The 9,747-nt window shown below is 40.1% G+C and overlaps 1 protein-coding gene across 2 annotated transcripts; it reads left to right on the forward strand.

Moving 5' to 3' along the window:
* On the forward strand, positions 1 to 9,679 carry olfml3a (olfactomedin-like 3a). 2 transcript variants are annotated; one of them, XM_044351918.1, is made up of 3 exons: positions 1 to 448; positions 2,436 to 2,748; positions 7,842 to 9,679. In XM_044351918.1, the coding sequence occupies exons 1-3, from the start codon at positions 338 to 340 to the stop codon at positions 8,624 to 8,626; spliced, it is 1,209 nt and encodes a 402-aa protein (XP_044207853.1). In that variant the 5' UTR covers positions 1 to 337; the 3' UTR covers positions 8,627 to 9,679. The 2 variants fall into 2 exon arrangements, 1 of the variants encoding a protein (XP_044207853.1); XR_006403492.1 differs by lacking the exons at positions 1 to 448; positions 2,436 to 2,748 and adding an exon at positions 7,492 to 7,569 and having other exon boundaries at positions 7,842 to 7,931.
* The last annotated feature ends 68 nt before the right edge of the window (positions 9,680 to 9,747 follow it).

A 9,747-nucleotide genomic window follows, 5' to 3' on the forward strand; every position in this document is an offset into this window, starting at 1 on the left:
ATGCACAGGGTTTAGCAGAGCACACTCACTTTTTGAGGACAGAGAGGGGTAAGAGGCACAAGGCTCCTCCCTGAGAGTTTGTGAAAACATTCCAGCAAAGTGAGAGCAGTCAAAGAATTGGAAACTCTCTGTGCGGCCTCTTACTCTCTCTCTCTCTTTATCCTTCTCACCTTTTTGCATAGGTAAGTACACTGTACGCAAGCGTTTATACGTCGTGCGAAGCTCTAAAAAAAGGACATCAGCTTGTTCTGCAGGAAAACACATCAAGGAGGTAAACCTGAAGAATTCCTTAAAAGCTGGACAAAAGAAACTCAACTGTCCCATTGATCGGCTCACAATGAAGCCGGTGTTGGTCCTCCTGGTTTCAATGGCCTGGACATTCACTGGAGCCCAGCACTACTACCAGGGACTGATGGATTATCTGGAGAACAGATTGTTGGCAATTGAGGTAAGAAACAACCCTATTTAAATGAATAAAAATTGATTATTATGCTGTTTTCCATGCGTTACAATAAGTGGAAGTACATATTTTCCTCAGTTGTTAAAAAAAGTATAATACCAGTTGATATTTTTGAAAACTGAGTTCAATGTCTTAACTAACGCAAACCAATTAATGCAATCTCTGCCCAGCTCATCAACTCCGCAGGGCCCTGTGGGGGAGTATCAGTTGATGCATGCAGGCTCTTCTTCTCATGCAACACGCTACTTTCTGTCCGACAACATTACAATTTCCTCAGTGTTTTAAGACGATGACACACCAGTAATGAGTACAAGCTCGACCTTTGCTTCTACGGCATCCAACATCCCACCAGCTTCACAAAAAATGCGTTGTGCAAAAGGTAGAATGAATCTGCATTACAAGAAAGTGCCTGAGGGAAGGACTTGAATTACTGAAAGTTCAGTATTGTTTTTTAAAAGAATGCATATCTGTGTCATGAAAGAGCAAGCAGGGTTTGTATGAGGGAAGACATTTGTTGGCTTAAGGTGAGCGTGATATGAAATGCAAGAGGATTACATGTCTGGTTTCCTCAGGTAGTAATTTCAGAAAACTCTAATTTAAATATTTCCTTTAATGTGTTTTTTGGGATTTTTTACTTTTTCATCAACTGTGTGGCTGCATGCAAAAAATGACAATCATAAAACTGTTATTCGCATAAAATGAATAGTCTATTTACAGCTAAATCTCGCTCACTTCGCCCTCAAGCGGCTTCCCTCCAGTCTCAGTTCCAATATGCTGGTGCAACTTCTGCTTTGATATGAACATGGCAATTCATCAGCAAGTTTTCATTGAACTTTCATTTCCATTTGACCACAGGCCCACAGCAAGTAAAGGGAAAGAAAATGAAACTGAGCTGGAGGAGGCGGTGGAGGAGCCATCAGTTATTACCTGAATAATTCACCTGTCACTCTATGTCAATAACTACACTTGGGAAATACAGTGCTGTATTCTATTTGGTGATGGTGATAGTACTTTGATTGAAACAGGGACATTTTACCATCTAAGATTCACATTAGTTGGCAAAAAGACAGAAGCTACAGCTGCACTAGCGGCTCTGTGAGGCTGTTCTTAAAAGGACGAGGTCACATTTTTTCAAGTCTGTCTTAAAACAACAGTCATGTAATCATTCCTCCTGTTCATACTGACCATTAGAAGATCCCTTCATAATGCACTTACAATGTAAGTGACAATAATAATATGTGGATGTTAAACAGGTATAATGTTTACCATGTTCACCAACTTCGTTTAGTGTGTTTGCGTGTTAACATTTGCTAATCAGCACTAAACACAATGTACAGCTGAATCTGATGGGAATGTCATTAGTTATACAGGTATTTGGCTATAAATCAAAGTATTGCACAAATTAACATTTTGACCTGATGATGGCGCAAGATGAAAAGTTGCCAAAGTTATGACACATCCTGAGGGGAACATGAACCGAATTTCAGTTGTCAAGATTTTGCAAACGTGAACGTCATGACGACTCTAGAGGAAAAGTGATGATGACCAAAGTAATTACGATACATCCTCTGAGAATCAAGAATTTCTGTACAAACTTTGCTTCCGATCCACCGAATGAATGTTGGGATATTTGAAAAGTTTGACCTGCTGGTGGCGCTAGATGGACAGACAGATGATCACTGAAGTTATTAAGATTCATCCTCTGGGCACAATTAATGTCTGTACAAAATTTTGTGGCAATCCCTCCAACAGTTGTTGAGATATTTCAGTTTAGACCAACAGACTGACTGACCGACAGACAGGACAAGATTGCCATTCATAGCGCCTCACCGCTAGTGTGGCTAAAATGTTGAATAAAGTAAACACATAGTCTTCCCCAGTCAGTTGGCTTAAATAGAAACCAGAAAACCTACCAAACCTAAGCTCATCCTACAGCACATTATACTATTTGTTTTGCTCTGCTCGTGTCTGGTAGGATCGCATGCAGTTGTGGCACGAACAGTCTCATCGCTACCATACAGAGCTGCTGGATTTCAAAAAGCTCACTGCTGAGACCATGGACGGGTTGAGACAGGAGCACAGCATGCTGTTCAAAGACCTGGAAGGAGCTGGAGTCCGAGTGGACCGAATGGAGCGAGAGATGGACTACGTGGAGAGCCAGACTTCCCCTCGGGCCTGTGTTAATAAGGCAGACAAGGTTGTGGAGCAGGGAGCCTGGGCTCTGGAGGAGAGCCGAGGAGAGGAAGAGGAGGAAGACGACTGGGAGGAGCTGCACTCAAGAGTCTCTGGTGAGCTGCGGGGAAGCACAAACACATTTCAGCCAAAAACGGCCTCTGCAGGATAGTTGCGTTTGATCTTTCATTTTCATTCATGACAGAGCTCTGGCACAGTCAGAACCTATACCATATATATATATAGGATGTGTGTCCTACAGTTAACTTTCACAGTACACCAGGCGCTATAACACCTTTTTTTTTTTGCAGAGTTGCTGTCTTGGAAAAGTCATGCCACTGGAAAATGGGAAACAAACACACTGCTGTTACAAGACATTTAACAGAGTGCTTTGAGTCAGTGGGCAGTCATGTTTTCCAGGAGATGTGGCTTGATGCAACTCATTTATTTCAGCAGAGCTATTCCCCCAAAAGTGCTGTTTGAGTGCAGCACCGTTTGTCTTTATAATCCTCTGATCCCAAGGCGTGCTGCTACAAACAATGCTAAGACGCGACTGCTACACTGAGTCATTTATTTGGGTGATACAGGGACTTATAACCCTTTTAATGCATGATGTGGAAAGTTGTGAAATGACAATTTAATTCCATGAAACACATCAGTAATACTTCATTGAATCTGACACATTCATTGAAATATCCATATATATTTGTGCGTAATTGGTTCGAAAAGCTAAGAGCCAAATTCATGATGATGGATCATTAAGCTCCTTTGGTGAGATTTATACTGACTCTTCTCACTGAGAAAAACAAATATAAAAAAAAAAAAACTTTTTAAATTATTCTTGCAGACAAAATAAGGCAATCTATAACACATAAATTCAAAAATTACTATCATAAACCCTCTGCTCAGAATCATAATGCTAGTCACACTCGACATAATCAAGGGAGATTTCAATCCATTATCCAAGAGTGGATGATAGGACAATACAGAGCTCTATTAGTTTCTGTGTGTGAGATCCGTCTCTGCAGAGAGGAGGGACAGGAAGCTGCCCTGAGGGTCAGTGGCGCTCCTCTCTGAGCTCATGTTCGCAGGAGTGAGCTCTGTACACAGTGGTCCATTATGAATGTCTGTGAAGTGACCCAAAACGAACTTCACTGCATTGTAAGGGCCCAATTCAGATTTGTGGGCATAATGTTAATTTCCCTCCTGGACACATCAGAGGGACATCCTTTGTTCGTGTATTTTAGTGAAAGTGCAGTATTAGTCTTCGTGCTGCACTCATACCTCCTCTTATTATGAGTCTTTGTGCCCGATCTCCGTTACCTCGGAGGCAGCTGGGTTTGCAAGATCACATCACAAGATCACGTAACAGTCCATCTCGTTAGACTTCAAGTTATGCACTTGTGTTCGACCCACCGGTGGTTCGGACCAATTGGCATCCTAAGAGGATTCACGTGTGATCTTGTGAATCCATAGACGGTGATAGACAGATGATTCATCCAATCACCTGCCAAGTAGTTTTTGAAAGTGTCTTCCTGTTTCCAAACAGTTTCCATGGACGATTTCTCAGATGCTTCTGTGTAAAATCTAACGCGTCAGGTTACAATTTCCCCCTCACGGCTTTGAATTTACCTTAATTTGGAGCGCCGGATATTAACTGCTGCATGTTTTCTAAATGTCAGGCTGTAAATACACATTTCAGCTGTAAAGTGGCACTTCACTGAAACATGCTAATGGGACTACTTATGTAAATTCAATTATTATAATTATATTGTGTGAATTTTTTTTTTTTCACCTTTTGTACTCAATAACATTATAATTGTGTACTTTTTAACAATAGACAGAGATGTCATCTGAGGTGTAGCATCTGGATGCAGCCTTTTCCAGTTAAATTCAGTTCAATTAATTCCCTTGGCATGCAGGAATCTACGGGGGTGTGATGCATTCACTTTGCCCAGTTCTTCTGAATTAATGAGATAATTATCTCAGAATTGTGAGAAAAGTTTTCATGGAAGACAAAATTCTGCTCTGTTTTTCTAAATTAACGAGATATTTCAAAATCCTGACTGCGGTAACGCTGCTGTCTGAACTTCGTTGCGCCTAAAGCAGAGTAATTATGGTAAAGATGATACATATACAGATACATACACGTGTTTTCTTTCATGTTCTTTCTGTGTTCTTTTATCAACATGATGCGTTGTACTTTTATCTCATGTCGGACTTGTTGTAAGTTTTATTTTGCCGATGGGTTGTCAGATAAATCCTAAAGATTGCTGGTCCAGATATCCACTCTGCCAGTATTAAAGTTGAGTCATCCCGCTGTGCCTGTTTATGGAAACTGCAAACTAAAATAACCTCTCGGCTCTGTAGGCAGTCTGCTGTGTTTGTTTCATCTATTTTTGGGCTTTGATGAAACATTTTTGCCTGTCCTGAGGTGCCTGCACAAAGTTGACAAACTAATAACAACATCTATATTATATAAAGACACGAGTATGTCCCAATGTTTCAAACCAAAACCAAAATAAAACTGGATTAAATTAAACAGGCAGGACATGTTTGCTTCCATGAAATTGAGCTTTCAAATAGGAATGAGAGCTTCTCTTGAGATTCTGAGGTATCTCATTAATTCAGAAAAACAGCAGAATTGTTTTTTCATGAAAACTTCTCAGAATTCAGAAAAACGGGGCAAAGTTTTTGTTCTCAAGGTAATGCATTACGCCTCTGTAGATATCCCCTTATTACTTTATTTATTTTAAACTCAAAAAAACAGCTTATCTTCTTCTATCGGGCCTGTGTGAGTGTGTTTTGATCAGGTTTCATTGACAGTGAACTGGCAACATGAGCAAACACATCTGTCATATTTTAATTCAGACGTTGCTCCATATTTTCATTGCTGCACCATTACATCACATGGAAATATGATGTAATTTACATCACATGGAAATGTGATGTAATATGGATGTCTTGTGCGTCACCTTATACACCTTACTGATATAAATGAAAAGTTTAATCTCCACCAATTAAAAATAAACTTCTGTGCGATTGAACAGCATGTGTTAGTAATGACTCATCAGCTGGTTAGAGGGTTAAAGGCCCTGAAAACCTATTTTCTCAATCAGATTATGGATGTGATTGATAGGGTTCCTACATAGATTGGATTTCTCCACATGCTGAGGCAGTTTCTCTGGTGTCAGCTGTTTTTTTTTAGCTTTTCCAAAACCATGTTAGGCTAGATGGTATAATACCTGCAGTAGTAACCTGATGTTACTGCGAAGGTTGAGGAGCACATCAGTAACTAACTACATTAGTTTGGGCAAAACTGTAAGGAATGGATGAAACAATGTGTTTGTGTGCTCAGAGGTAAGCTGCAAACATTAGCATGTCCATACTACCAACAGTAGTACATTTACATTTTGTCATTTGGCAGATAGTTTTATCCAAAGCAACTAACAAGCAAAGCAAGACAATCAAGCGTTCGAGGACTCTGAAGGAGACATGGTACAAACTCTCACGTAGCTGACCGGGTACAAGTGTGATGAGAAAGAGCAGAAAGAGTTTAGTTGTCGTTAACTCGAGTACTTCACCTGATTCACTATCCTCTGCTCCGCTGTGTGTGCAGCACACATACACTCCTTGTGTGTGTGTGTGTGTGTGTGCTGCACACAGGAGAGCAGTGGAGAGGAGAGGATATAGTGTGACCATAAAAGACAGCAAAACGCAGCAGAGACTGTTTACTTATGTTATTTATCTTATTTATGTGCACTTGTTTCATTTCAGCTCAGGGTGAAAGTCTCTACTGCGTTTTGCTGTCATTTATTGCCACGTTACTTTGCCTGCTCTCCTCTGCTCTGAGGAGCACCGAGTACTCTGTGTGTGTGTGTGTGTGCATCACACACACATAGAGAGACAGTTATTGTATGTTGCAATAAAAGCTTTGCAAATAAAAAGCAAGTAAAAAAAAAAAAGCTTTTAAAAAATAAGCAGCTTCACACACAATCGAATAAAGAGCGAGTCTGTCACATTACCTCCACTGTTTTGAATGCATGGCGAGAATGTCGCTCACCCAGTTCGTAATACTCCTACTCTTTGATAATACTGCAAATGTGAGGGCTTTCATCAGTGAGCCATACACTCAATCAGCATTGTGTTACCTCATTTGGTGATAGATTGTGACTTAACAGACATTTATTTAAATGAAAATCTTCAGAGATCTTCAAGATTGCCACTTTAAGCTTACACTTCAGAAAATCTCTGCCAACGTTACCATTTATAGTGTCAAACACATTAATTAGTCATCCTTTTCTCTTGTAACATTAAAGTTTTACCTGCTTTTTTAAAAAATATGTGACCTAAACAGCCAAACAGTGTGATGTTAGAATGAAATAACAGTCTGATATTACAGCTCTACACTGCAACACCAGAACAATACTTCTCTATTTCAATGGATTAACTGCTGACTTCAGCCTCATTCATTTAGCACAATATCATATACATAACCATCAATCACAGTTTTAAAACCCCTTTTATAGAGCTCTCGTTATAAAATGAGTCAGCTGGAAGAAATGTTTTCAACCAACTCAATGAGTTAAGGTTGAAGCTATCTTAATTAGCCGACTAGCTACAACTGATAAAATCTGCCAGTGACAATTATACACAGTACTGTGCAAAAGTTTTGTGCTCATTTGTGCTCAGTCTTGCCAGATTGTATGACCTGTGATATGAAACTGTCCTTGGTAGCAGAGTTTGGCTGTTCCTCACCCAGTTTTAAGCCTCCTACACAGCTGTTTCTGTTTCAGTTAATGACTGTGTTTCAACCTACATGTGAAATTGATGATCATTAGCACCTGTTTGGTATAATTGACTGACTATAATCCTACAAAATCCTTGACTTTGTGCAAGTGTAACTTTAAGAATTCATGCTGGTTTGAAGGCAAAGGGTAGTAACACCAAATATTACTTTGATTTGGATTTTTCTTTTGTTCGCTCACTTTGCATTTTGTAAATTGATAAAAATAAACAATTATCATTTATATTTTTGAAAGCATCCTTAGTTTACAGCATTTTGCACAGTACCGTATGTGCCATGTAACAACCTAAATCTTGTCTCACATGGCTACAGTGCAGCAAACAGTCACTCGTGAACACGTTCTTCCATTATTATTGCTGTAAGCACAAAAACATGATCATTTTTTGTTTTCTGTCACTGCAGACTGTGTGGAAATCATCTCCAGCATCAGATCAGTGAAGATCCTGAAGAGAGTGGGCAGTCCAAAGGGCATGTGGACCAGAGACCCCAAGTCGTCCAAGGTTTACGTCTTTAACGGGACGGCAGGAGACAGTTTCTACCAGTTCGACTCTGTGAGGGAGTTTTCCCGCTCTCCTGGAGTCAACAACAGCAGACGGATCACGCTTCCTTCTGAGTGGACGGGTCCTGGAAGCGCTGTTTATAACGGGTATTTGTACTTCATACAGCAAGAGGCTGACAGAGACGTGCAGGTGGTCAAATATGACCTGCTGAGTGAGTTGGTGACAGACTCCGCCATGTTCCCTTTGGAAGGCCGCGCTAGTGTTTACAACCTCAACCCAGAGACCATTGCGGACCTCACAGCAGACGACGAGGGCCTCTGGCTTCTGTATGCCAGCAGTGACAGCGAACCAAACATCAGCCTCGCAAAGATGGACCCTGCCACGCTCGATATAGAACAAATCTGGGACACCCGGTGCCCACGGGAGAACGCAGAGGCGGCTTTCATAGTGTGTGGAACTGTCTATGTCGTTTACAACACCCGCCTGGCAAGCCGCTCCCGGGTTCAGTGCGTGTTTGACGTCAACGACATGGTGATCAGCGAGGAGGCTCCGCTGCTCTACTTCCCCCGGAGGTACGGAGCCCACACTAGTCTGAAATACAATCCGGAGGAAAAACAGCTCTACGGCTGGGACGACGGCTACCAAATCATTTACAGACTGACCATGAAGAGGAAACTCCTGGTCTGACAGCGGGGAAGTGGTGTTTCGTTTCAAAAGGCGCGGATAAAAAAATGGGAGCAGTAAATTTGTACATGCCAGTCTTTCAGAAGCTTTGCACTTATCTCACAGCCAGCAGACTCTTCATTCATGGTAGATTTAATACAAATCACCCATAACATCACACGTTTGTTGTTTTTTTTAAATGAATCATCTTTTGAACTATTATTTATTAATTTGATCCATATGTGTGTAATACATCAAAATAAGCAAAAAGACATGAAAATGCCATCCAGTTTATTAGAGGCTGTCAAGTGTCACTGCTATGTGATGTGTGTCCTCTCTCCTCATTTAATTTGACCGTTTGATTCAGACAAAATCTCATTTCCTTTTGTGCCCGTTCCTGCTTATTAAGCCACTGGCTGTGTTGTCATTATATGGTGTGTTTGCCACAAAACTGACAGCGTAGCAACCCATTTTGCATAAGTGTTTTAATCAAAGAAAGAAAAAATCATGTCACAGAACCAATAACACATCACACACCCCCGTGGCAGAAAAAACTCTTTTCTGCTGCCGATTTCAGACTTGTTAGAACAAAACAATGACAATTTGTGGCGGAAATACTGTATGCTATTTCAATTTTTACTTTATTACACACTGGGTCACTCGTATTATGAGTCTTGATCATGATCTAGAATCTAAAACAAACTCGATAATAGACTTGTGTCTGAATTAACAACTGTTGATATCGATCACCAGAATATTTTCTTAAACATTTCTATTGTTACAAATACAAAATGTTCAATAAAAAACTGGAAATTCAGTGCTATTATAACAGTTGGAAGGGAGACAAGATCATATCAAGAAACATTACAATATTAGGCAAAGCTAGAAGGTCTTGAAACAGTCCATAAACTGAGGCAATTGATTTAACAGGTTTCATCTACTGTGAAAACACACCACGTTGTCAGAGAAATATATGACCATTGTAAAGCACATGTTTAAAAAAAAAAAAAAAAAAAAGATAAAGAAAGAGAGGAAACAGAAAATACGTCATTATTCAACCACTTGTTTCAAATTTTACACTTAAATAAGATATAATTAATCTATGAATAATGTCTAAAGAGGAAATTTCACCAATAAAACAACTG

This window comes from Thunnus albacares, chromosome 5 (assembly GCF_914725855.1).
Source record: "Thunnus albacares chromosome 5, fThuAlb1.1, whole genome shotgun sequence".
In the NCBI taxonomy this organism is placed as follows: domain Eukaryota; kingdom Metazoa; phylum Chordata; class Actinopteri; order Scombriformes; family Scombridae; genus Thunnus; species Thunnus albacares.

Bases quoted from the DNA above. Each gene is read 5' to 3' on its own strand.
- olfml3a (XM_044351918.1), top strand. From the start codon at position 338: ATGAAGCCGGTGTTGGTCCTCCTGGTTTCAATGGCCTGGACATTCACT. The intron at 449-2,435 runs GTAAGAAACAAC...CGTGTCTGGTAG, and splicing joins ACAGATTGTTGGCAATTGAG to GATCGCATGCAGTTGTGGCA. The intron at 2,749-7,841 runs GTGAGCTGCGGG...CTGTCACTGCAG, and splicing joins GCTGCACTCAAGAGTCTCTG to ACTGTGTGGAAATCATCTCC.